At 42.2% G+C, this 25,855-nt stretch overlaps 5 protein-coding genes across 8 annotated transcripts; 3 read left to right on the forward strand and 2 right to left on the reverse strand.

The window, feature by feature from the left end:
- Positions 1-148: 148 nt before the first annotated feature.
- marveld2b (MARVEL domain containing 2b) lies at positions 149-4,252 on the reverse strand. The gene is made up of 7 exons (XM_028996459.1): positions 4,186-4,252; positions 2,071-3,249; positions 1,947-1,982; positions 1,693-1,859; positions 1,430-1,601; positions 1,259-1,309; positions 149-792 (listed from the first exon to the last, which is right to left on the reverse strand). The coding sequence occupies exons 2-7, from the start codon at positions 3,223-3,225 to the stop codon at positions 673-675; spliced, it is 1,701 nt and encodes a 566-aa protein (XP_028852292.1). The 5' UTR covers positions 3,226-3,249; positions 4,186-4,252; the 3' UTR covers positions 149-672.
- A 4,252-nt stretch (positions 4,253-8,504) lies between these two features.
- ak6 (adenylate kinase 6) lies at positions 8,505-10,979 on the reverse strand. Of its 2 annotated transcripts, none has more exons than XM_028995811.1 (5): positions 10,712-10,979; positions 9,919-10,011; positions 9,783-9,841; positions 9,549-9,694; positions 8,505-9,394 (listed from the first exon to the last, which is right to left on the reverse strand). In XM_028995811.1, the coding sequence occupies exons 1-5, from the start codon at positions 10,788-10,790 to the stop codon at positions 9,205-9,207; spliced, it is 567 nt and encodes a 188-aa protein (XP_028851644.1). In that variant the 5' UTR covers positions 10,791-10,979; the 3' UTR covers positions 8,505-9,204. The 2 variants fall into 2 exon arrangements, with proteins under 2 accessions (XP_028851644.1, XP_028851645.1); XM_028995812.1 differs by having other exon boundaries at positions 10,251-10,979.
- Positions 10,429-16,732, forward strand: rad17 (RAD17 checkpoint clamp loader component). Of its 2 annotated transcripts, none has more exons than XM_028995809.1 (16): positions 10,429-10,942; positions 11,043-11,252; positions 11,354-11,437; positions 11,582-11,741; positions 12,521-12,657; positions 12,739-12,791; positions 12,918-13,043; positions 13,361-13,430; positions 13,504-13,615; positions 13,804-14,001; positions 14,298-14,383; positions 14,456-14,602; positions 15,429-15,575; positions 15,651-15,771; positions 15,980-16,037; positions 16,177-16,732. In XM_028995809.1, the coding sequence occupies exons 1-16, from the start codon at positions 10,898-10,900 to the stop codon at positions 16,415-16,417; spliced, it is 1,995 nt and encodes a 664-aa protein (XP_028851642.1). In that variant the 5' UTR covers positions 10,429-10,897; the 3' UTR covers positions 16,418-16,732. The 2 variants fall into 2 exon arrangements, with proteins under 2 accessions (XP_028851642.1, XP_028851643.1); XM_028995810.1 differs by having other exon boundaries at positions 16,180-16,732.
- A 160-nt stretch (positions 16,733-16,892) lies between these two features.
- On the forward strand, positions 16,893-21,981 carry ccdc125 (coiled-coil domain containing 125). Of its 2 annotated transcripts, none has more exons than XM_028996341.1 (11): positions 16,893-17,478; positions 19,432-19,490; positions 19,580-19,666; positions 19,750-19,827; positions 19,986-20,071; positions 20,164-20,246; positions 20,335-20,447; positions 20,873-20,980; positions 21,078-21,225; positions 21,296-21,414; positions 21,493-21,981. In XM_028996341.1, the coding sequence occupies exons 1-11, from the start codon at positions 17,229-17,231 to the stop codon at positions 21,754-21,756; spliced, it is 1,395 nt and encodes a 464-aa protein (XP_028852174.1). In that variant the 5' UTR covers positions 16,893-17,228; the 3' UTR covers positions 21,757-21,981. The 2 variants fall into 2 exon arrangements, with proteins under 2 accessions (XP_028852174.1, XP_028852175.1); XM_028996342.1 differs by having other exon boundaries at positions 21,296-21,364; positions 21,493-21,612.
- A 290-nt stretch (positions 21,982-22,271) lies between these two features.
- On the forward strand, positions 22,272-25,672 carry fam151b (family with sequence similarity 151 member B). Its single transcript, XM_028996677.1, has 6 exons — positions 22,272-22,470; positions 22,567-22,692; positions 24,162-24,321; positions 24,421-24,638; positions 24,725-24,860; positions 25,438-25,672. The coding sequence occupies exons 1-6, from the start codon at positions 22,350-22,352 to the stop codon at positions 25,589-25,591; spliced, it is 915 nt and encodes a 304-aa protein (XP_028852510.1). The 5' UTR covers positions 22,272-22,349; the 3' UTR covers positions 25,592-25,672.
- Positions 25,673-25,855: the final 183 nt, after the last annotated feature.

The raw sequence follows: 25,855 nt of genomic DNA on the forward strand, positions 1-25,855 counted from the left end.
TAATAATAATGCTCTACCTTACATTTAGTATATCTAATTACTCTCTTTTCCTATTATTTACCATTTGCTTCTGATATCTTTTTAAAAAACTCTGGCCAACAACTTCTATATATTCAAAATAACAGTAAGCCACAAATACAATACATAAAACATTTAGATTTTTTTTTAAACAACTCTTTGTTGAAAAATAAAAAAACAGCGTATGGACATTTACACACTTTATGACACATGTACAGAGCAGTCAACAAATGAACAGATATGCCCTGAAATTATGATTTCAATATGAATATCACATCACTGAAAATGTTCACCATGTTCCCTTCATCGTGCACATGTGCAGAATATTCCAGTGTGAAAAAACAAAGCACAAGAGCATGCACTTAAAATGCATTTCAACAGTCAATAATAATAACCTACTAATAAAAAAAGTCATTTGACAACTGAGGTATAAATACAAATGTACAAAATCCAAGGCTCTGTAAAGCAATTCACAACTTAAAAATAAACCTAAATCTAATATTTTCTCTATTTAGCTCAAAATAAAATTCACAGCAAAAATAGGCAGTAAAAGGAGGATTGACCCATCTATAAATTGGTCTAATAATAAGTGTTCTTTTTGGTCTCTCATCCAGAGTTCATACCTTTAATTGAGTCATTTATAATTATGTTGTTTTAGTTGTAATCGTCATCCCAATCCATGACTTTATTGTATTCTTGTATTTTTTGCTTGATGTGTGAGAGCTTGTTCTTCAAATATTCACATCTCTCCCGTTTCTCCATGACTGTAGGGTCCTACAACAACAAATGAAATGATAATTCAAACAAATGTCATTCTGTTATGAACTCACACGTGTCACACATTCCCACATGGCCACTGTCTCAGCTGGAAAGGGTGTAAATAAAAAAGCGGAAATGAACACTTCCTAGCACAGATAAATAGATAACAGATAAACATGTGAAAGATTGGGGCAGCGGTGTCCTAGCTGGTACGGAAGCGGACTCCTAACCAAAGTTGTGGATTCAAATCCCTTGATCAAAGCACTGTCCCCACACACTGCTCCCCGGGAGCCTGTCACAGCTGCCCACTGCTCACCAACAGTGATGGTTAAAAGCAGAGGACACATTTCGTTTGGTCACCATGTGCTGTGCATCACAATGACAAAGACAATCACTTGAATGAAGTGATCAATGAAGAAACACATTTCTAGGTGGGAACAGGTATTTACACCCTAAAAATGTCAATGTCAGAAGAACTAACCATCTTTTTCCGCTGGTAGTCCTGCAAAATGCTATTTATCCGTTCCTGCTCCTGGGGGAAAAGGGGGAAACAGAATAAAAGTCCCTTCAATGTCTAGAATCAATCTACGTGGAAATAAAACAGCAAAGAATATACAGACTGAATAATGAATACAAATATTAGTATCAGTACCATCTGGCTGGAAGGACGGGCAGGAAGGTTCTGTATCAGTTCATCCATTTCCTCAAACTTCTTCACCATAGCCTGAACCTCTGCGTGCAGCTCCTTATATTCAGCATACTGATCATTAAAAACAGCCTTGTACTGGTCACGCTGTTCATCAGTACGGATTGTAGGATATTTCCTGGAAATGCAAAAGTACTCCTAAATGAATTAAATGTGAAAAAAAAAAAAAGGAACATTTACATAAACTGGTACTAGTGGTCTGAACTCACGCAACATAATCTGCTATAACCACGGGCTTGGGTATGTGCCCTGCTGGGATGTGACCTCTCAGTATCTCAGGCTGCATCAGAGGGACTGACTGACTGTCCAGAGCTTCCGGCTCGGCGTTCAACGGAGCACAATTCACTGGTACAGACACGCTGGACCCAGGACCAGTCTAAGCAGAAGGAAAGTTCATACTTAGTTATTAATTGGACATATCTACTGTTCATTTTTCAAAAATGAAAATAGTCACATCAGTTACCAATCCAAATGGTAATGACGTTGCTGTCGTTTTCATCTGCAAAAACAATAAAAATGGACGTTTAATGTATTAAACGGTACAGGCACTGCACAGAACAGAAAATTTCTTGTTTAGGAGCCCTCACCTCCTGAGCAAGGCCCTCTCGACGCATCCGGGCCGCCTCATGCCTCCACATTTTCAGAGCCACTCCGGCACTCGCCATGTACACAAACAGGTTGAGGAAGAGGAAAATGATGGCGCCAGTCTGGCCTGCTTCAGTGCGGCAGAAGGCAGCGTTGGGGCCACTGTTGAATGCAGCATAGTAGCAAAGGCCGCCTCGTATGGTGTCTCTTACGTATATAATGCCCGCACCTAAATACAGCAGGCTCAGCACCATGTTAATCACGCTCTCGGTGATGGGCCACCAGCTGGAGTCAAGCAGGATGGTCCGGTAATACATGGTCATTCCCAAAACCACTAGGATGACAGTCGCCACCCAGACTAGGCCTACTACGACCAGGACGAAAGGGGTCTTGGGTCCTGAGTACTGGTAGCCTCCGTACATCCCTCCCATGGCACCCATGCCCCCATACACAGGCTGTGAATACCCGAACATGTTGAACCACTCGTTGTCCTTATGCACATACGCACAGACGCAAGCAAACACCGCGGCTCCCAGCAGCAGCTCCACACAGCCCAGGATGCGCAGCAGCCCCGCCCAGGACTTCATGTAGGAGTAGCGCATGTGGTACTCCTCCAAGCGCTCACTGTAGGTCATCGCCGTGCGGCCCGACACCGACTCCAGCGGCTCGCCCAGCAGCATGGCTTCACGCTCCTTCCTGGAGTTATAGCTGCCACCGGAGCCACCATAGGGGTCCAGGTAAGACTCGGGCACAGTGGGAGAAGACGCGCGAGAATGGGGAGGGGAGCAGGGCACCCCTTCCGTCGTGGTGTTCGCTGCGGGTGGAGGGGTTGGGAAGGATGAACGCTTGCTGGCCCTGAAGAAGTTCTTCACCGAGTCTGGAACAAAACGACGGATTGGCTTGATGTCCATGGCATGGTCGGGTTCGTGGTTATCCTCGAGGTCACTGGGGTAGAATTCAGGCCCCACCGGTGGGTTCTCTGGGAGAGGTGGGGGTGGAAGTGGTTCTGAGCCCAGCGACATCTCGGAGCCCCTGTAGTCCCCCAAAAAGTTGGGGGGCTCTTGGTCTCTTGCCAAAGACCCGAGGGGTACATGGTCATAGACTGGTGCGTCTCTGACCCGGTCAAAGCGGGCATTCGGCCCGTTCCAAGCAGACATGGGGATAAACCCTATTCCTCAGTCCTATAATAAAACCAGAAATAAGAATAAATGTTCAGGAATTGTGATTTGGATAAAGATGGAGAAGAATTCTAGATTTGTGGTGATGTTGCTGAGCACCATTCCTGAATGACCATTTACATTTACGGCATTTATCAGACGCCTTTATCCAGAGTGACTTACAATCAGTAGTTACAGGGACAGTCCCCCCCCCTGGAGACACTCAGGGTTAAGTGTCTTGCTCAGGGACACAATGGTAGTAAGTGAGATTTGAACCTGGATCTTCTGGTTCATAGGCGAGTGTGTTACCCACTAGGCTACTACCACCCAAAAAAAAAAACCTCTCTCAGTCCTGGCAGCTCAAAGACAAATAAAAACAAGTATTTTTCCAAATAGTTTCACCAAGACAACACAATAGGAAATCTATTGACATTAACAAGTAAAAATTCTCTAGAGCTTAAGATATAGTAGTCATAGTAGTAGTATAGGAGTATAGTAGCAGGAAAAATATAACTATTTTCATGCCCATGCAAAAGAACTAATTAAGAGCACAGAGTAGACTTTGGTAAAGATTTGGAGTTACGGGAGAGGTAGCAAGGTGCTACTAACACTACAAAAGGCATACTAACCTATATTTCTGATATACGGAACCGTGCAGCGGGAGATTATTATTTTATTCTTATCATGAACACCGTGGTATTGAAGGCGACCTCACTTTCGGACAGAGAATCGTTTCCGGTCGGCGACCGTGCGTGTGTTGAAAAAAAAATGAGCGAAACCAAATGAAGAGACAAAAGCGATACTCGACTCGCCTGCTATACGTGCTTCATCTGGGATTCATTTTTATAATCAACCTCTTCTGGGAGCTTTATTGAACTCGGCATGTATCATTGCATCTTTCTTTGTAAATAGAAAAATTAAAAAAACCCTAAATAAATATATAAATGCGAAATTCCGTACCGGTGGAAGGTGAGCAAACCTGTTCCCTTTCTTCCAGCGCCGCTCTGCTCTACGGCTCGCAGGTGAAGGGCTTGGCCGCCAGGTGAAGCCCCGCCCCCTCGGTGACGTAACGCCCTCCTCGTCCCGCAACGTGACAGCGGAGCCTTTCATTCCGAGTTCAGCTGCGAGTCGTGAGACCCTCCATCAAAAGGTCCTTTACGGAGCCGGTGAGAGTTCTGATAACGCTGACATTTGTTGGGGGAAAAAAGGTTTGAATCATCGTGTATTCGTTCAGACAGAAATTGCACTTCAGCGAAACAACTGAAGTAAAAAGCCAAAGTAGCTCCTGCTGCTTCACACGTAGAAACCACTGGGCAGCTTTAAGGTTCTAAATGTAATCGGTTGTAGTTTGCTTATGATTTTTTACAAAATAATCAAACAAAAGAAATGCTTCTCTTAAACAATATTAAAAGGAGCATAAAAACTGAAAAAGTCAATGCATTTCTTATTTTCTGAGTGCAATATGCAAAACATACAATAACGTAGCACCTCAATGCCATATAATGATGTACATGTGTACACTTGAGCTTGATCAACGCATATTCATATCAACCGCATATTCTGAATAAATGTTCTTACTCTTCTTAGTAACCGGTTGCGGTTTTTAGGTTGAAATGTCAACGCAGCTTACTGTGTACAATAAAAACTTACAATAAAACCTTTACTATTAAAGCCAGGTGCGGTAGATGTACTTTTAATGATAAGCAGTGTTGGGGAGTAACGGAATACATGTACCGGCGTTACGTATTTAGAATACAAAATATGAGTAACTGTATTTCGTTACAGTTACCGTTTAAATTAGTGATAATCAGAATACAGTTACTTTGTTGAAATAAATGGATTACACGACAGGTTTTTCCTGTTTCATATGTTAGGCTATCCCCTCTCTATCTTCTGTCTAATTTTGGTAATTCCACGCTGCGCGGACCACGCAAACATGCTGCCTATTGAATTGTGCTACCTAGCGGATCTGCCCATGCGCAGTCCCTCAAGTTTGCGCTCTGTTTCAGCGCCCATAAATCCATGCTACCCCTGAAATTGTAAATAAATATGATTTAATTCACTATTACACCATGATCTTTATACTTTTACAGTGCATATGGACTGAGTATTGGTGCCATTTAAAGTGATTTGTATAGTTATCAGAAATGCACAAATTTATATGGAACCCTATACGGTAGCACCAAACAAAGCAGCATAAATCGTCAGAACACCGGAAACCCAAACAAAACACGCAATGAGAGGCTCTAATGTAAGCGTCCTGTTAACATTGGTGCTGTCAGTTACATAATGGACCCGGAGCCAGCACATCAGAGCCAGCAGTGGCCGGGCAGGAATGCATTTCTTACTTGGAAATTCTGACACCATTTCACATTTAAATGCCACTTCACATTTTTTGTCCTAATCAGTAAGAGGGTCATTGAAAATGCTGTTTTTTTTCCTTGTGCAAGGCTACTTTTTATTTTAACTAAGTGATGGAATATGTTCGTGACCATAATAGTAAATTCTTTTCTATGGCATATTTTATGTTTGTCTAATACTCTTCCACTTTTCAGCTTTATAAATAAAGAAATGGTTAAGGAAAAAAGGGGCTTTTTTATTATCTGTGATTGCTACATTCATGTAGTTGTAAGCAGGACAATATATTAAGTAATCCAAAGTATTCAGAATACGTTACTCACATTGAGTAACTTAATGGAATACATTACAAATTACATTTTGGGGCATGTATTCTGTAATCTATAATGGAATACATTTTTAAAGTAACCTTCCCAACACTGATGATAAGTTCATTCTTTTAGGATGCATGCACGGTTCTTTGTGGTATCTGGCAACCCACCTGTGAGCTTTTTAAAAAATGGATGGGTGGTATCCATTTTTTCATATTCTAGTACAGGGGTCACGAACCCTGGCCCTGGAGGGCATCGGTCCTGCACATTTTTTGTGTTTGCCTTCATTTAGCACACCTGATGCAACTTTTGTACGCGTTATTACCCAGTTCAGGGATTGTGGCATTGCTCCACTATATTCCTGACCAAATACCCTGATATGCCTGTGTTATGAGCCGGCCTTGAAATTGATTGTGACCAGGAAGTTAGGTGAGCGAACAAGATGTGTTTTGGGACTGTGGAAACGATGCTAGTGCAGGGAAAGTAGCGAGCAAAGAGAAGCAGCGGATTTTGGTTGAGAGCAAGTGTGTATTTAACTCAGTTAAAACCACGGTGTGCAGTTATTTAATTGAGTTACTTGCTTAAATAACTTGCATTACGCATACTTAAATGGCCTGTTGAATTCGGTGTAACTGTACTACTTTTTTTGTTGTTGTAATTCCCGGAAACTGCCACAAGGCAGCACTAGTTCTTTATTCTGTCTCTTCGAGCCTGAGGAGGGAGATGTCGTGAGCGTCAATACATCGCTGTTTACGTGCGTGCGATTCAGAGTGAAACTCGTCGTCTGAGTTTGACCTTTTTTTTACTTAGTTTAATTTTCCTCTGTCAGCTCCGCAGGTTAACATGAGAAAAACTCACACAATTTCCATTCTGACTGGGCATATTCAGAATGGATCGCGTTCGGCAAGGCAATTGAAGAACTGCATTGTGGGATTTGTAGTTTGTGTGTTCGTATCGCCGGGCCATTATAACAGCTCTATATTAAATTATTTTGCGAGCTAGATGAAGCTGTACAATCAGTTACATCTTGCCAGATGGAAACAGAGATCTGTACCCGGTCGTGCTAATGAAATAACTTGGCCATAAAATGAATTATCGATCGTACAGAGGGTAAAATGATCATACAAATACTTAAGTTATCGTTTGTCTGGCAACACTGGATACAGTGGCCTCCACAGATTGTTCCCTCTGCTGGCGTGTGCGTTGTACTACATTAACATATCTTATCTGTAAAAAAAAATTATATCTCTTATGTGTTAAAAAAAAAAAAAAATTCTGGTATTTTTATTTGTACAGCGGTACACGAGCACCTTTTTAAAAACAATGATTGTTTGCATCTACTGTGTGCATGTGTGTGACTGATATCTTCAGATACATATTCTATTGACAGGATCATGTGCATTGAAGTGCAAGTTACTATATACTGCAAACAAAATCTGTTTGGGTACTACTAAACTCACCATACACACACAAATACACACAGAGACAAAAGCAACAGTGACACTAGAGTCCAGGACTAGTCTGTTCTGAATGGATAAAGACCATTCTTTTTCATTCAAATCTTATTCCCTTTCACAAATCCCTGCGAGAAAGCAAATATGATTTAATATTAATTCCTCTTGATCCACCGAGATGAAAGTTTGAGGGATTTCTGTGTGCCACCCAACACTCTTCAGTATTGTCAAACATAGAATTTTTTTTTTTTTTTCAGTGCACCATAATGGATTATTTTATGCTGTTTCATGCAAGCTCAGTGGAAGGAGGGTCTTTCTCTGAATTTTTTGGGATGGCAAAGCAATGACATGCACTGTGATTTTGGGCTAAATAAAAAAAAAATAACATGGTTCTTGTTACTCTAAGATCATGGCTATAGAAATGTGTTAATGTTGTTACTGTGCTGTCTTTATTGCTGATGTACAGCATGTGAGTGTATGATGGATGTTGTGGCGTTTGATGGGTGAGGCTTGAAACTCTTGTGTCCAAAGTCAATTTTCCATGGACCATAAATATCCAAACATCCCAAGTAAACTGATTGCCGCTCCTTGATGCCAATGTCCCAGTCCCAGAATCTGACTGTTTGTCCATAGGATGCATTTTGGGAATGCAGGACACTTTCTTCTTATATTCAGAAAATCTGCTGACTTTCCATGGACTTCAACATTAACTCCTGTGAATTTTTCTTATAGACACACAGGCTTGTGAAAAATATGGCCATTTCCAGGCAGGAAAACAATGACTTAAATGCGTGCCGTCCTGGAACACTGAGAACACAGGACATGCAGAAATAGTATCAGACTTTAGTTTTTTGACCCAACACTGAATTCACTATAAAATTCACCAGAAAACTTTGCTCATGTAGACATTGGTTGACGTATTTCTAAACGTTTTTTTTTTTTTTTTCTGCGACAAAATGGCCATATATCATAAACCAATGTGTGTATAAACCTAGTTCCCAGGATTTGATGTTCAAGAACTCAGTTTTTAGTATTTACCATTTAAAGAATTCACATATCAGATTTAATCTTATTAATCTTATTAATATTTATTATTAAATCCAAATGAAAAATCATCTATTAGATCATTATAAAGTTGCTAATAGTCACAAGTGTTCACAGTTGCTTTGTTTTCAAACTGCCCAGGGGTGGGAATTCTTGTACAAATGAATGCTAGATGCGCTGATCAAAGTCTTATCAAATGTGCTTTTCCTTCCTCTGCAAATAATAATACAAAAATTAAATCTTGCATGCTGAAAAGATAATGTGCATTCTGTTCATGAAGTTCAGAAACGCAATACCTCTTATCTGTCTTTACTTATTTCCATAGACTAAATGTGAAAACTGTCAAAACATGGTGTTGTGAAGTATTATTCTGAAAAACATCACAGAACATGGTGACACACCCTAAGCAGTGGGGAGCAGTGTGTGGGGACGGTGCTTTGCTCAGTGGCACCCTGGTGGTTCGAGATTCTGCAACCTTCTGATTACGGGGCCGCGTCCTTACCCGCTTGGCCACCACTGCCCCTGGAAAACTGAAGGAACATACCTCAGACAGGGTCATTCATTCCGGCATTGGGATTGTTTATGAATAATCTGATGACAGTGATAATGGCAACGTTGCAACTCTCAAAACACGCAGGAACTCTATAAACTGTACAAAAATTACCTCTATAAATGCAAGTATGAAAATATAAATGCATGAAATGTCAGAGGGTCATCACATCTCCTGTATAGTGAGAGAACAGCTGAGCAGCATTTTTCACAAGTGCCCTTACAGTTGTGTTTGTAACAAAATAGTTGCGAATGAGGTCTGTTTAGTTGTGGTCCTTCATCCACTGCTCTATCCACTGCATAATTTGCTCCAAGTTCTTCTCCAGATCCTCTGGGTCATTGCTCGGCAGCTGGTGAACGATCTCTTCACTGTAAGCCTCCATCGCCTCTTCGTAGATCGTCTGGAAGATCTCACATTGCACGTTGTCCTGGAGCTTCTTTCCTGTATACCCTCTGGCAGAAAATAATGAGAAGAAAGGGTTTATACACAAACCTTCTATGTGACAAAGTCAAAAGTAACCATTGTTGTACATAAGCACAAGCCATAAAACAAAAAGTAAATCCATCACAATAAAAGTGATTTAATATTTCCCACATTTTTCCTTACCTGCTTTCCAGGCGATTATAAAGTTTGGTATTATCAGTGCGCAGTACGAAGACGATGTGGAACCACCGCTCCGGGAAGAAATCACAGCCATGGTAGTCCACTATGACGCCACCCTGCACCATCTTTTCCTCCAGTTCGTCCACCACCTGATGCATTCACATATTTTTTTTTTTTTGTGTGAAAAACACAAAAATTATCAAATGATGCCTTTTTTTCTTCTCAGATGATACGTACCCCATCCTCATCCAACACAGGACATTGGTACACCTCATCAAATCCATCGTAGAGTTGCCCTAAAGACAATTAAACATCATTTTAATGCCATAACAACATGCATTAAAAAAAAAGATGATCTACACCGGTGTCTTACCTTCCCGGGCTAAATCCCCCACATTGACGTACGTTAGCCCTGTTCTCTGGGAAAGTTCCTTTCCAAGGGTGGTCTTACCAACCCCAGGGGTTCCTGAAATAGAGAAGGGACCAGAGTAAACATTCTATTCCTTTCTGATCCACACCCTTCCTGTACGGCCTGAGTGTTTGACAGGCTGCATCACAAAAGCTTCCTTTGTCTCTGTAACAGCAATAGCCAAATAGTAGCAAAGCGGACTGAGAAGAAAAGACATTTAGTCAATGAAAACGAAGCAATAAATACCCCCTGAATAGCGTGCCGAACACACGTGGCGATGATGCGCATTAACGTACCTGTCAGGAGAATGTTCGGTCTCTTCATGGCTTTCATCTCACGCGTCTCCGTATTTACCAAGCGACTACTCTCAAACTAAGTTACTTAAACGCATCGAACATTTACGCCAGATGCGCCAAAACCGCAGCTGCCCCCGAGCTCTCTAACGCAGACGGGCCACGCTTTCGTCGCGCTCTTGCGACGTCATCACTGCGCGCCCGAATTCAAAACGGGCCTGGCGTTTAAAGGGATAGTTTAAACCCCAAAAGCCCCGTCAACGCCCAGCTTTCTCGGATCTCGTGTTCGCAAGCGCTTCAGGTAAAGAGTCTCCTGCCCTCACAAGACGTGGTCCGTGCGACGGGGGACTCACGTCGCCAGATAACGCGGCAGCTAACGGGGACGAACCTACCTGGCGCGTTTCCGACCGCGTTCCGACCCCGGCACTTTTATCTCGTTTCTGCAGTCGACTAAGTAAACCCACCATTTGGCCGAAATTGCTGCTGGTTGGATAAACCGGATCTGTGCGATGAACATTTCCTCAACAACGCATTCATAAACATCTGAGAAGTTGTAGGTTTTAATAAGAGGATTTTCCCCGGGTGACGTGTTTTACCCCCCAGTGTAACTCTGCGCCGCGTAGCTTTGTGGATGGGACTGGCCGACGCTGATGATGTCAAAGTTGTCTCTGGGAGGGAAGGCGTCCGCTAGCAAAGTAAGTTTTGTCGCGTTTCCCCCCCCTCGGTCTTCTGGCCACAACACGGACGGTTGATAAAGTCCCCCCCCCCCCCCCCCCCCCCCCCCCTTCCCTGCAGCTGAGCAGCTGGGTGGAGCCGGCGTTCGGGGAGCTCTTCCCGGGGAGAAGGGGACCGCGCTCCGGCGGGGATTCCGGAGACAAGCCCGCGAAGAGGAGGCGGGTGAAATCCAGCGCCCCGAATCCAGAGTCGGGGTCCCCTTCCAGGCGGCAGGCGCCGCGTGGGGAGCCGGACGAGCCCTGGGTGGAGAGATACGCGCCCCGTTCACAGGTACAGGCGTCCATCCCCAGGACGTCTCAGGGATTGGAGTGTATGAGCATTGGCTGCTCGTTATTGATATATAGTTCATTTAATAATTATTATTATTTTAGGCTGAACTGGCTGTTCACAAAAAGAAAGTTGAGGAGGTCGAGACTTGGTTGACGACTCATTTAGACACCAAGGCTTCATTTAAGGTGTGTGCTGTGAGATGTATTAGCTGTTATTAGATAATTAAGATCAATTTGTTGTAGATATTTTTTCTGAATTTTCTGAATCTGAATGATATGTTTAATTGTGCATAACAAATGACACAAAAGTTCCTCCTGTACTCTCCACAGGGTGGAACGGTTCTTCTGCTTACAGGCCCTTCTGGGTGCGGTAAGACTGCCACGGTCCAAGTTCTTGCCAAGGAGCTTGATTGTCGGGTCCAGGAATGGTGCAACCCAAATCTCCCAGAATACAGGACCGACGACTCCTTCAGGCAGATGTTTGACCCAGGTAAATACATTTACATACATCCATTACAATGAAAACATACTGGGGAGAATGTACGGTAACATTCTCCAAGTTTAAACTGAAGAAATGAATCAAAATGCACAGTGATATAATGCAGTGGGCATGAGCCCTGGTTAGGTTTCATTCTGTAGCATTAACTATATTCTGAAGTTGATCTGTGTGAACTGCTACACTTACACAATTTGCCATAAACCGGTATGTAACGGTGGTAACAGGGCTGCAGATTTGAAACACATACTCCAATATGATTTTCCATTTTTCACATTAAGGAACAAAAGTGTAGTCAACAGAGCAAAATGTTACATATTTTAGGCCTGTCGAAGTAGCAGCAGACATTTCACACTCTTTTAATTTAAATCAGACAATGAGCAACAGTCCTGAAAGAGTTCCTATGTGCTCATTGCTGCTTTTTAATGCTGCTTTACATGATCTTACGAAGCTGCTTATGATTATAGTGATCATAAGATTATGAATATAGTGTGCAAAGCAGCCATGGTAAAGTTTGTTCAGTTAATTAAAAATAAATGTTTCCTTCATTAGATTTTTTTTTCTTCGCCATAGCTTTAGTTTATATTGCAGGCGGGTACAAACCTTTGACTAGTATTTTATATTATTGGCCTGTTTTGAAATAAGTTTCTTATAACTAGAAATTTATTCTAGAATCTGTATGATACATATATGTGAGTTGTCTGGCCTTTTGGCATAATAATCACTTGCAACAGTCTCCGCTTTTAGTTTATTGAATAAATCCACTTCAACAGATTCAAGGTTTAATGGATTTCAGAGCACCTCGCAGACAGGGGCCTTTCAAGATTTTCTGCTTAGGGCCAACAAATACAATCACCTGCAGATGAAGGGAGATAGCCAGGCATCTGACAGGAAAGTCATACTTGTGGAGGTACAGTAGACTGCACAATGTGCAAATTCCCACATTGGACGTACTTATGTTTTGTATTAATTTAATACCTTTTTTAATCAGGACTTCCCTAACCAGTTCTATCGGCAGCCTGGTTGTCTGCATGATATACTCAGGTAATGTTTACAGGCCGCTACTGTGCATGACAGGATTTCTGCAATACCTTTTTAATTTACTAACAGTGTATCAGTAAAGATAAAAAGATATTTATCCATGCCTGAATGTGTGTGGTGTTTTTATAGGAGCTTTGCAAGAACAGGAAGGTGTCCACTTGTCTTCATCGTGTCTGATAGCCAGAGTGGAGACAGGGGGTCTAGACTTCTTTTTCCAAAAGATGTACAAGATGAGTTGGCCATCAGTAACATCAGGTGACAATTTCTACTCTCTACCTATATTCTACTACAGTGGTGTCTTAACATTTTTTTGCCTGTGGATGGTCAGTACAAATATATCACTCTGGTATTAACTATATTATGGGTCAGTGCACAACATAATTCGTCTTGTGTTACCCGCTACTAATCCTGCACTAACTAAAATAGTCAAATAGAAATACCAGAGCCTTCTGACTATTTTCATATCTGCTCATCCAGATCATAAGACTCCCTTACACAGGGTCTTATCCTGAGCCCTCGGAGCCCATTATTTGCATTGTATCTCTGAGCTAAAATGTGTTTGTCCATTTCAGCTTCAATCCAGTAGCTCCGACCAGTATGATGAAACTGCTCAGCCGAATTGTGACGATGGAGGCAGGAACGGTATGTTCCACCTCCGTCCAAATTCTGCCCCTAGCCAGTGGCCAGTATTCATGTTTGTGTTTTGGTTGTCCAGAGTGGAGGCAGGGTCAGTATTCCTGATAAAAGTGTGCTGGAGCAGCTCTGCTCGGGCAGCTCCGGCGACGTCCGCAGTGCCATCAACAGCCTGCAGTTCTCCTCTCTCAACGGTAAAGAAGGAGCCACTGCTTTTCTTGAATGTCTCAGATTTTCTCTTAATAGTTGAATATTTGGCTAAACTAAACAACAATTGATGTGGTGGTAATAATATCTCTATGGATCACAAAGAGAGCTGTAGATTTTGTTGTGTATTGTTAATTCTTTGTTTACTTGTGTTTTGTTCTTGAAAAATGCACAGATCTCTCTTTGGATAAAAGTCTCTGGACTTTGAAAAAGGGCAAAATACCCGCGCCATCTAGGAAAGGGTTCATGAAAGCTAAAGGAAAGAGCAAATCCTCCCAAAATACAGATATGCTGGGTGACAGTCAGGCCATTGGCGGGAAGGACGCATCCCTCTTTCTCTTCAGGGCACTCGGGAAAATCCTGTACTGCAAACGTAAGATGGAAACCTCCAGGGATGAGCCTCTTTGGCTAATGTTGTCTAGAATTGCAGCTTCGTCCCTTCGCAATCATGGCAGAAATAGGTCTCCCTTTCTTGGTGATGTTAATGAGCATTATACAGTGATAAGGAGTAGTAATTTTTCATACGCTTAACAAAAATAAATGCATAGAAAGTTTTTCATTGAGAGTAATATACAATCTATAATTTCCAGACTTTCTGAATCAGTTTGGTTTGCTCCGTAAACTTTTATATGAATATAGCCTCATTGGGTAATTGGTCTGATTTTATAGGCGAGACCTTTGAAGCCGCTGAAGCACCCAGACTACCTGCACACTTATCAGAACACCAGAGAGACAAATTGCTGCTGGATCCTGAGGTATTATGAATTCAAACACACAAATGCACGCCCTGGAGGGCAAAAAATAGTAACATGCGTCCTCTCACGTAGCTCGTTGTAGAGCGATCACATATGTCCGGAGAGCTGTTCAGTCTCTACCTGCAGCAGAATTACACAGACTTCTTCTCTGATGTGGACGATATTGCACGTGCAAGCGAGTATCTGTCTGATGCAGACTTCCTGACAGCTGAATGGAGTGTGAGTTTTTCATCTTGTTTTACTCACACTAAAATGTCTTGAAAGGGCCGGTTCTAGACAGGCATATATGACGGGGCCGACAGGAATGTGAAGGGGGCACAAGGTGGCAACCGAGGCAAGTAAATGGGTGGGGTGGGGGGCTCTGAATAACTGATTTTGTCACGTCACTGGATTGCATTTGCCTCTGAACCAAGACCTGTTCTACTGAAGGCTGAGTTTAGGGCAAAAGAAACCCCCTGAACACAAGGTGGTAATTCCTCAGGGGGGAAACTAAAAAAAAAAACTTTATATTGATCAACAAAATATATAAAATATTTGTAATATTAACATTTACGAATATATTCATACATTTACACTTCTTACTATTTCCAATATGAAAACAAAAAGGGTTGGCATAGTTTAAATTTTTTTTTATCTCACACCATTAACATTGTGAGCTGCTGGGGTGGAAAGTGAATAAACTTTACTTTGTCTGGGTCCTCCAGCCGGACCTATACAGCAGACAGGCTGACAGTTGTGCTTGTGGGATCGAGAAAGTAACACTGTATTGATTCCTGCATTGGGGTAAAAATCTGCCCTGCTGAGAACATTTGCACATTTGCATACTAACAGCGATTGGATGTTTAGCTATGGGAAGGCGGAGTGGATCTGCGCAAAAACAGAGCTACTGTATTAAGTCTTGTCCATATTCAGTTTGTGGGTCATCTATTATTTTCTTTCTCAACTTGTAACAGTTTAGTTTAAGGGGGCAATGCCCCCTCTTGCCCCAGTGTAGTACTGACCCCGTTGATGATATAGGAACCTGAATGCACTGCTTTCCCAACAGTCTCGTACCACCATGCTGGAGTATGGGACATCTGTGGCCACCAGGGGGCTCATTCATTCAAATTCTGCTCGTGCCAAAGCAGACAGCCAATCCTCTGTTGGCTTCAGACCCCTTCACAAACCCCACTGGCTCCTCGTCAGCAAGAAGGTAAACCATAATTGTTTCAAATGAGAAGACATCTACAGCATGTGCTGACCCGCAGTGGTTCCTCGGTTTTTACAGCACAAGGAGAACTGCCACGCAGCTCAGTCGCTCTTCATAAGTTTCTGTCTTAATCCGGTCAGCCTGCAGACAGAACTGCTGCCTTACCTAGCAAAACTGAGCAACCCCATGAGGAATCCAGGTGAACGCACACGTACACGCTGCTATGTTACACCATGCTGCTATACAAACATGCGTCAAAGGTCAACTAGGCTGCTGATTCCAGCAGTGCAAGTTTTTATAATCTTTGAATGTGCAAATATAGAGGCAGCCAGTGTGGCCTGCCATTTCAGTGCTTCTGTAGTTTTCTGTTTAAATAACATGTATATGTGCTGCTTTCTCCCGCACAGCTCAGATAGCCTTCATTCAGGACGTGGCCCATCTCCCTCTTAACATATTTTCGGGCAGGTACGAGCTAAGTACCCTCACAAATCATTAAATCGTATTTACATGAAACAAAAGTACTCAAAATTGCATATTAATATTAAAGTTGTAGCGTTTGTTTCAGCGTGTCATCACATTTTTTTTTATGTGTTTTACATATTAGCAGACTGAGACTCGAAGCTCTAACAGACAAAGACCCAGGTTTAATAGATACAGACAGTGAAAACGAAGAGACTCTCCAGTCTGAAGCAACCGCCGAGAACGAAGGTCTTTCTACAGAGCCCGGCCCAGCCAGCAGCCCGGACGCTGGGGTAGACCTGCCCATGAGCCAGCCGCAGCCCACCACCACAGAGGCCTTGCTGGAGGAGGAAGACTTGCTCATAGAAGAATATGAGAGCGATTAAAACATCTGGACTGTGACCCCTTTTTTTTTTTAAATTGCTCACACTCTCACATTTTAATATTTATTGTTTGGCCTTGTTCTCGTCAGGCACTTAATATTTTCTAGACAAGTGTTTTTTCCCCCATGATATTCCTCTGAGGGTAGGGCTAATTTCATAATTTACAAATATTTATGTTGTTATCTTGTAAATATAATGTCCTACGTTTATTATTGAAGATGTAAGCACTGGTAAATGTGAACTTGCACTGTATTTTTCATACTGTGCAGAATCTATTTGGTCTTAAACATTGATAAAAAATAAAAAAAAATCTTCCTAGTTTGAAGTGTTTTCACTGAAGCAGGAGCTGATCAGGGTGTTGGAAGAATTTCAGCTCCATTTTCAGGGACCTGTAGAATGTCGCGGCATGGACCATATCGCAATATACCGCGATGTAATCGTATCGTGACCCCCCCCTCCCAACTCTGCCAATCCCGATCCGATCGAGCGTCTGTGGGATCGAGGCTCCGATTTCCAGGACTTCAAGGTCTAGTGGCCGAGATCAGTTCTAGTGGGTCCACAATGTTTCTCCTGATGGGTGTAGTTTGGGTGCAGTTTTTATTCCACGCGTGTGTTTTAGTGTGAATGTAGAGCCCCTCCCAGAAAGTAAAGTAAACAGCGGCAGCTTAGCAAACAGGAAAGTGTTCGGCGCGAAACTGACCTCAAACCCCGTTTATTTTTACTTAAAAATGGGGGGAATGGCCGCGGAATAATTACCGACTGAATTCTACACGTAGAATTCTGCCGTTTTACGTGTGGCGACAAACAAGAAAAGATGCAGGACGACGCGCTGAAGTGTCCCGCAGAAGATGACATGACCGACGGCGACCTGGGGGATGGGAATCGCGGAAGACCCGGACACCAGGCACGAAGCCGGAGCCAGGGCGACCTCGAAGAGCTTTCACTCGCGACACGCTTCCAGAAGCGACGCAGTGACGGATGCGGGGAATCCTTCTCCTGGACCCGCTACGGGCAGGACACGCGTGGGAAACATCCCTGCGCCAGCTGTGACGGCAGCGACGTCGGTACGACTTCTGTCGCCACATGCAAAATGTAATCAGATGACAACATGTGAGCTTTGTATGCGGTTTTCTCCCCTCTAACGTAACGACAGGCTTGTATTACGCTTTAAACTCGCAACGTGGAACATTTGGCCACGTTGGCCACAGTATTTCACAATAAGTGTTGCCAGATACTGATGGGTTTTACCCCGATAATTAAGTAATTCGTGGGTCATTGATTGTAGAATGCTGTGCCAGTGCGTTTCGGTAGTGTTAGAGTCTTCCTTAGGTTCACATTGGTAAAAAAAAATTGTAGGTACACATGTTTACTAAAATGCCAAACATTTCTCCATTTTTGCCTGTCCAAACAAATGACAGCAGAATTCAGAACCCATTTGGATTGGAAACTGCCTTATTTGGCAACACACAAATATCACCATCTGTAGTAAACAACAGTTCTTTTTTGAATGTCATTGTGAAACACTATAGTACTGCACATTGTGACCAAACTAAATGTGTCCTCTGTATTTAACCATCACCCTTGGTGAGCAGTGGGCACCCGGGGAGCAGTGTGTGGGTACGGTGCTTTGCTCAGTGGCTCAGTGCATAACTGCTGTCACAGTGCATAACTGGTAAATCTAAACTGGTTAATTTATCTGTTTAGCTGGTTAGCAGAAATATGTGTATGGTTACATGAAGTATTTTTGACTGTCAAAGGTCAAAACTGAGATTTTATTACAATCTTTTGCCATTTTTTTTACTACTTTAATTATTTGAATGCTTAGATGCTCTTCTTATTATTTGTTTCTGTGAACCTGTGCTGTGGTGGTAGTAACCTAGTGGGTAACACACTCGCCTATGAAACCAGAAGACCCAGGTTCACAATCCCACTTACTACCATTGCGTCCCTGAGCAAGACACTCAGTGGGGACTGTCCCTGTAACTGCTGATTGTAAGTCGCTCTGATAAATGCCGTAAATGAAACTTTGCTCTGTGTGTTTACCTTCCGTGTTTATTTTGGTGTGTTGCATCCAACATCTGTTCAGTTCCTCTCATTCACCTGGAGTGATAGAAATCTGCTCTTGATACGTCCCTTTATTGGTGCTTTCACTGAAAAATATTTAAATGTCCCTTGACATGAAAATTTGACTTTGTGAGATTATTTAACATTAATATGAGTTCCTCTAGCCTGTCCATGGTCCTGCAATGGTGACAGGTGTAAAGAGTGCTTTGGTCATTCTGCTTCACTGGTCAGCAACATGACTTGCTGTCTGCGGCAAACATTGTGGTTGGTGAACGGTATTGATGACGTAGTTTCCATGAATGCCCGTTCAACTTCTCTAGGCCGTTCTCCTCCTTGTTAGCATTGAAAGCTACAGACACCGAAGCGGCACGTCCTGGGAAATCTCCTCCTGGGTCTGGATCAAAGTGGCTGAAATTTTGCACAAAGGCTGAATTTCGGGAAAGAGACTTCAGATACAGTGTTAGGGGACCAATAACACCGATATGAAAGCAAAAAATATTCTCATGTCAAGGAGACCTTTAATAAAAAATGAAAACATTATACAAAGACTGGTCATTTTCTCTCTTGGTAAACCTCTGATGTGTCGAGTCGAAGAGACTCGAGGTGATGCCAGTTTGACATGGCATCTTGTAGCCCTTCATCAATGGTCAGTTTCTGACCACATGACAGCTGGTATCTTGAAATGATTGAATACAGGGTCGCTCTCTAATAGTCAGAATACGTTGTTTGACAAAATCTCAAATCCACATATACAATTCTTGCATCAGTGTAAGTAATGTTTTGGATTTCAGTGCTTCATTCAGAAATTGACCGTTCATTTTGTGGATTGTGGCTAAAATTCTGTGAGAGATACAGCTTGAAACTGTAATATTACACTTTCTTTGTTGAAGATGAGCATAATAGTATTGCCTTTTTCTATGATGTGCAATGAAGGTGTTTTTGCTGCATGTTAGAATGCCACAGTGACCACACCAGCGAAGAGCTGCAGAGAAGATTGCAAGAAGCTACACTGGTGAGTGGAGAGAGTGGAGCTATACTAGAGCTATAAAGTTTTATATTATCTATGAGGATAACTGTTGCTTTTGTTTCTTTCTGTTTCAGGAGGTGGAGGTGCTGCGGACAGAGCTAGAGGTTACACATCGGCACCTAGAAGGAAAGCACGAAGCAGTACGGATCTTGCAGGGACACGTAAGAGATAAAAAAAAAAGTTAAACCAGCAGGAGATAGCCAGCATTTAAGAGGATGTTAACTTTAACTGTGTCTTCCACCAGGCAATCTTAGAAAAAGCAACTAATCACAGCAAGCTATTGCTTCAGAAGACTGAAGAGAGAAACAAGGCCTTAGAGAAGGTGATGGTCTTGGTCCATTAGTGGACTACTGAATAATGTAGAATGTTTTTTTCTGGATTTAGTAAGAGAAGCTTTTATTACATTATATATTTTTATTATTATAATAGAACCGTTTCTATTATAAGAATGCACTGTTAATTTAGATTATCCTCTTTCAGGAAGTAAATGGTCTACAATGGGAAATTAACTTCAACCAGGTGCAATTCAAGAATGTAGAACAGGCTTGGGTGGAGAAATATGAGAGGTGCGTATTTTCATTGAACAAAAGAGACTGGACGGATGAAGCTAACTTATGTTAATGCTATTTTTCTGTTCCATCCATCTGTGATAAAACAGAGTTTGCTCGGAGAACAGAGCTTTAAGTAAAAGCCTAGATGAAAAATCAAAAGAGGTACAAGCACTGAGGACAGAAAACAGCTGTAGGTGATGCACTAATACATTACACGTCTTACGAAACAACACTTCATTTTTTTGAGATGTATATATTTTTGTATTTATGTTTTGCAGCACTGAGCCAACAGTGTGTAGAGCTCCTGGCCCTGCTAAGCGCCAAGGAGAGAAGTGCCTTTCAAGGCACTCTGCCGCCTGCAAACAAAGGAAGAGAAGGATCCGTGTTAGAGGTACAAAAATAAAGAATTGTAGACGTAATGCTTGGGCTAGTTGTCCTGAGGGAATGTCCTGCCATTTTCCTCATGGACTATAACACGTCTTGCTCTTGTAGAAATGTGTTTTATTTGACCACTTCTGGGTGGGGATTCGTGGTCTTGAATTTCTGCCACACACCAGTACACCAGTAAACATCTAGTCTAATGAGCATCAACAGCATTTCCCATGTTTCTCAGAAACTTCCACTAATGTGGAACACTGGAATGTGGATAAATCCCTGCACCCACTCAAACTGATTGCTGTCCCTTTGACATAGAACACCTGAATCACATTTTACGTCCAGATTGACTCATAAATGACTCACAAACTACACTGGTAAAAGGTGAATATTGACAATCCCTGAAATATGCCTTAAAATCTCTCCATCTCTTTGTCTTAGCTGGCTGTTCTAGGGGCCTGTCAGTGTAGCTCTGGTCAGAATGACCCGTGTCCCTGTGCTCAGAGTGCTGCAGGTAGCCGCAAACAGGTCCTACAGCTGAAACAAGAGGTGAGCCTTTCACACCATGGTCAGCTGATTGTTACATGGATTTACATCCTAGGTATTTGTAACCAACACCTTGCAGTTATTTTAATGATTTGCGCAGTTAGACGCTCAGAGGAGGAAGAAGGAAGAAGCATTTGTGATGGCCGACGCTTTCCGCATCGCGTTTGAGCAGCAGCTGAGAAGAGGGAGTGAACATGTTCTTCGCATGGCTGAGACAGACAGACACAAGCCAAGCAAGCAGCGGCAAGGCATGTGAGCTGCAATTTTCAGACATGACATACTGGAATTGGAACTTGACATCAATACATTCTTCTTCAGGACAATGCAGACAAGGTTCTCTGAGCCTTGCACAAAGACTGAAAGGCATTCTGCCATCAACTTTGGAAGGCAAGATACCAGATGATCCCACTGAAATGTTACACTTGCTGCTTGATTTGGTTCGTACCAATATTTTCCTAATGCCTGCCTAACAGACATTCATTGAACGATCTGATTTACTCTCAATGCTTGCATAGATGAGTGATAAGGAGGAGGCACTGGCACACCAGAGGAAAGTGAGCTACATGTTGGCACGAAATGCAGAGGAGCTAGAGAGACGACTTCATGTCCAGATGAGAGAGACTGACTGCGCGGACACAAAAGCAAATACACTAGCACAAACACTTGCCAAAACAGTTGTATGCAGTTGTGATGGCCCTGTATCTTTCTGTTCAATCAAATGCACCTCATGCACTTCTAACATTTCCTGCAATCAACCTGAAGATGAAGCTTGTATCTAAAAAAAAGACCAGGAGTCTAGTTTAGGTACTATATAAGAGCAAAATAATATATACATGTATGTTTACTTCATTGCTTTACACAAGTTGTACTTCTCATCTTGTGTTGACTCAGATCATGCATAATGATTTGCACATACATCAATACTGTAATTTCGCCATAAAGGAATCTGGTAACATAATAAAGACATTAAATAAATGTTACTAATACTGATCTTTTAGTAAAGCCCATGGTAATGTGTTTGTGTTCATGAACTCTGTTCTGCAAAAGTTAATAAATAAACCTACACTGGTGTACATGATGTGTGCGTCAAAACTATATAATTATATTATTTTATATTATATATATTTGAGAGAGACTATTCTAGTCATACAAATGAACAAAATAAAGATTAAGTATGGTATTATATTGGTATTATTACTGTTGATCTTCTTTACAAAAAAATTAAATGGGCAGGGGTGTCATGAAAACCTCACTCCCTTTTCTAAAAACTGCAAGTTCCATGAAGCATCATACCGGAAGTGGGATTATTTTTTCCGCCTGCGCTGTGTTTTGGACGCAATTTCCTGATAAACGCTTAATTTGAACGGGATATATGGGATTAAAGGGGAGAGTGTTCACGTTTTATCGATTCTGTGTCATTCCAGCTCTTTTTATTGCTGGGGTTACAGTATGTTTGTCTTGGTATCGAACACCTGACGAGTTGGTTTCGAAAGGTATCATCATAGCTAATTGGCTAATGTTAGCTCTTTTGATTTTTCGCGATGTCCCACCTTCCTAATTTTTTTTCTGTTATCTTCGTATATTTCCAGCCGCAATGGATGACCGAACTCTAGACTACTTTCTGGAAAAGGGTCAGATACAGGATCGGGATGCAGTAGCTGTCAAGTGGTACCATGCAGCAAATAGCAAGTCCAAAATCAAGGAAGCGCTTCAAAGTACGCCCAGTTAGTGGTAGCCAAAGATGCTACAGTTTATATATTTTACATAGAAATAATGAATGAGTTTTGTCTGAGGTTAAATGTTTGTCATTGTGAAACACTGCAGCACAGCACACGGCGACACAACAAGATATGTCCTCTGCTTTTAACTATCACCCTTGGTGAGCAGTGGACAGCCGTGACAGGCGCCCGGGGAGCAGTGTGTGGGGACGGTGCTTTGCTCAGTGGCACCTTGGCAATTCGGGACTCAAACCACCAGCAACCTTTTGATTATGGGTCCCCTTCCTTACCCACTTGTCTACACTGCCCACCACTGTCTCTTATTGTTTTAGAGTTCGTCAGTAAAACCTTTCTCACATTTATTTGAACCTTAATGACATTTACAGCATTTATCAGACGCCCTTACTATCCAGAGTGACTTACAATCAGTAGTTACAGGGACAGTCTCCCCCTGGAGACCAGTGTCTTGCTCAGTGACACAATGGTTTAATTAGAGGTGTGAACCTTCACTGGTCTCATGATTTGATTCAATTACATCAGTGCATCACAATGCATGGCATAAATTTTCTACATGCTTGCATGATGTTTTCCGATACAATAGTTAAGGTCTCGTGCACCTGTGTGTGCGCTTTGCTCCAATAGGCAGATAAATGCATGGTTTAGACTTCCATGGCGTCAGGTGAGCACGGACTGAACACATTGGAGAAAAAAAGACGCTTTTCAGACTGAAATGACCACAGTATGAGAAATCACCAGGCAACGTCATTATGATAAAATCAGTTATGTTCTGCACTGCATCAATGCAATATCATCCACATCTAAAGTGAAGTGATTGTCATTCTGGCAGAGCACACACATTGATTATAGAGATTAATTTCAACACCCCTAGTAGTAAGTGGGGTTTGACACTAGTGAAATGTTATCAAGAACCTGGGACGCACGATTGATGTGTCAATTGTCTTCTATGTCTTCTGTGTATCATGTCCTATGTTCTGTCTGCGTGGGAGGGGTCTTCAAGTAAGAATTTCATTGTGCTCTGTACGCTGTACTTTGTACATATGACAATAAACTTCATCTCAACTCAAAGTTCAACTCAACTCAAAGTTCAAGCTGAACACTTACACCTGAGACCTGTGTGAGAAACTGTATTTATAGCAGAAAAAGGATCTGAAGGCAGCAGTGATGTTAAATCCCTTATACAGTCTTCTACAGTGCCCTATCACAAATTTAGTTTTTTATGTTTAAATTGTACCTGCAGTTAATGAAGCATTGCAGAATACAACCCTTTTATTACCTGGGAATTTTATATATATATATATCAATGCTAAATGTGTCATGTTGTAAGATTCTATGCAATTCCCACCCCCTTGTATTTGTTACGAATTCTTATCTTTATTGGTATTTGTGTCAGTGCTTCAGTGATTTCAATGCTAAATTGCTAAATTGATTGCATATATCACTCAAAGGTCCTGTCCATATGATTGAGGCTGATGTTCTACTCCGAGGTCATCACCCCATAGAACCAATAATGGCACACCCCCCTCAGAATGACAGTGACGTCTCATTAGAGGAATGGCTGAAGGAGGTTGTGATGTCAAAAAAAGGGATAAAACTTGACTTTAAAAGGTGAGATTTTTCGGCTGGATGGATGTGATATAATGGAAATGAATGGTAACTAACTTGAGTCGTGCTTCAAATACTCAGGTAGCCTGAATCTTATTATAGTTTACAGGCTGTTGCACCCTCCATGACTGTGCTTGAGAGGATTCGTCCGCAGCTGCAGGGGCCTGTGTGGATCAATGCTGACATCCTCCCAGGACCTGGAGGTCAGGCTGTGCCACTGGATCCGCTGGACTTTTTGAATGCAGTCAGTGCCAGTGTCCAGGGTGAGGTCCTATCTCTGGGCTGGACGACTGGGTGGACCCTGAATGCTGAGAACCAGGGTAAAGTCAAAATTACAAATCATCGCCAATAACAATGCCGTAAATAGGCAGCTAAACAAGCATTTAGTTATTGTCATGTTTTTTAGGTTACACCTGGGAGATGGTTCAGCAGATGCATGACATATGCAAAAACATAACGCATCCAGTCACATTTCCTGTGCGTGCTGCACTTTTGCCTAGTTCCTTTCCTCAGATGAACTGGCTCCTGGAACAGTCTAGCAGGTAAGACGTCCTTCACATACAAGTTGAAAGTCACTTATAATACTATTTTTCTGTGAGTATCAGCAAATGTTATCACCGTGTTGTTGTATGTTTTGAACTGAATATACAGACACAAAATTATATCGTTGCATCTATACACCTATAGTCGGTAACAGTGACTATAGACAGACACAGAAATATCAGCCAAAATAGCAGCGCTTCAGTGCAGTGAGCAGCAAAGCAGGAATGGACAGCAGCTGGGTTTCAGTCCATTGGTCCTCAAATCAGACAGCTGTACTCTCTAGACAAGAAAGGGGGAGGGTCGGTATGCCAGATTCAGTATTCTCCTCGGCACTAATGCCACTTTAGCTTGTCTATTCCACCTTCAAGTCCTCCTCTGTGCATGAGGGCGCAAATTAATGTAAGTTTTCTTTCAAAATGTAAAACAGCAGGCTTGATTTGAATTAGTGGCCAATGTCGATGAGGTGCTCGGAATTAATTAAACGCAGACATCCTTTTGGCCACCTGCACGCTCCCTTATATTGAAATCTTCTGGTCCTTTCATGTGTTTCCCATACACTTCACTTTGATCCCCCAGGTACAGTCTGACTGTGTGGACAGGGCTGCACGACACCTTGGTGATGGAGGATTTGCTGCCCTACAGGCAAAATATCAGCAAGAGTCGAGTCTATTACGACCTTTCAGAATCACAAATTGTGCGGTTAATGGCACTGCCTGACAAATCTCATTAGTGTTGAGTGCACTGCTCTGTATGATCTATGTTTTGTATTCTTTTTTTATTGTAAAACTTGTGATAAATAAAAATGGTTTGTGCATAAGCAGTAATTCTTTCCTGAAACACCTTTAGACAGAATGCAGTGAAAATGAGTTCTCCATATTTCCATATTTATTGCAATATGTAATTTACAATAGAATTCATAATTGCTCATGTACATGCGCCTGTACATCAGGACAGGGTGACTTTGCACCATCCTTTTGAGTCATTCAGCAGCACA

The sequence above is a fragment of the Denticeps clupeoides genome, chromosome 11 (assembly GCF_900700375.1).
Source record: "Denticeps clupeoides chromosome 11, fDenClu1.1, whole genome shotgun sequence".
Classification (NCBI taxonomy): Eukaryota; Metazoa; Chordata; class Actinopteri; order Clupeiformes; family Denticipitidae; genus Denticeps; species Denticeps clupeoides.

Excerpts from the sequence above, each read along its gene's own strand:
- fam151b (XM_028996677.1), top strand. The coding sequence starts at position 22,350 with ATGGGATTAAAGGGGAGAGTGTTCACGTTTTATCGATTCTGTGTCATT. Across the intron at positions 24,639-24,724 it reads CCTGAATGCTGAGAACCAGG|GTTACACCTGGGAGATGGTT; the intron begins GTAAAGTCAAAA and ends CATGTTTTTTAG. Across the intron at positions 24,861-25,437 it reads CTCCTGGAACAGTCTAGCAG|GTACAGTCTGACTGTGTGGA; the intron begins GTAAGACGTCCT and ends TTGATCCCCCAG.
- ak6 (XM_028995811.1), bottom strand. The coding sequence starts at position 10,790 with ATGTTTATGAATGCGTTGTTGAGGAAATGTTCATCGCACAGATCCGGT. Across the intron at positions 10,012-10,711 it reads GCAGCAATTTCGGCCAAATG|GAACCCCTGGGGTTGGTAAG; the intron begins GTGGGTTTACTT and ends TCTCTATTTCAG. Across the intron at positions 9,395-9,548 it reads TATAATCGCCTGGAAAGCAG|AGGGTATACAGGAAAGAAGC; the intron begins GTAAGGAAAAAT and ends ATTTTCTGCCAG.
- ccdc125 (XM_028996341.1), top strand. The coding sequence starts at position 17,229 with ATGCAGGACGACGCGCTGAAGTGTCCCGCAGAAGATGACATGACCGAC. Across the intron at positions 20,247-20,334 it reads ACTGAGGACAGAAAACAGCT|CACTGAGCCAACAGTGTGTA; the intron begins GTAGGTGATGCA and ends TATGTTTTGCAG. Across the intron at positions 21,226-21,295 it reads GCCAAGCAAGCAGCGGCAAG|GACAATGCAGACAAGGTTCT; the intron begins GCATGTGAGCTG and ends ATTCTTCTTCAG.
- rad17 (XM_028995809.1), top strand. The coding sequence starts at position 10,898 with ATGATGTCAAAGTTGTCTCTGGGAGGGAAGGCGTCCGCTAGCAAA. Across the intron at positions 11,253-11,353 it reads GATACGCGCCCCGTTCACAG|GCTGAACTGGCTGTTCACAA; the intron begins GTACAGGCGTCC and ends TTATTATTTTAG. Across the intron at positions 14,002-14,297 it reads GAAAATCCTGTACTGCAAAC|GCGAGACCTTTGAAGCCGCT; the intron begins GTAAGATGGAAA and ends CTGATTTTATAG.
- marveld2b (XM_028996459.1), bottom strand. The coding sequence starts at position 3,225 with ATGTCTGCTTGGAACGGGCCGAATGCCCGCTTTGACCGGGTCAGAGAC. Across the intron at positions 1,860-1,946 it reads CGTCATTACCATTTGGATTG|ACTGGTCCTGGGTCCAGCGT; the intron begins GTAACTGATGTG and ends CCTTCTGCTTAG. Across the intron at positions 793-1,258 it reads ACTACCAGCGGAAAAAGATG|GACCCTACAGTCATGGAGAA; the intron begins GTTAGTTCTTCT and ends TTGTTGTTGTAG.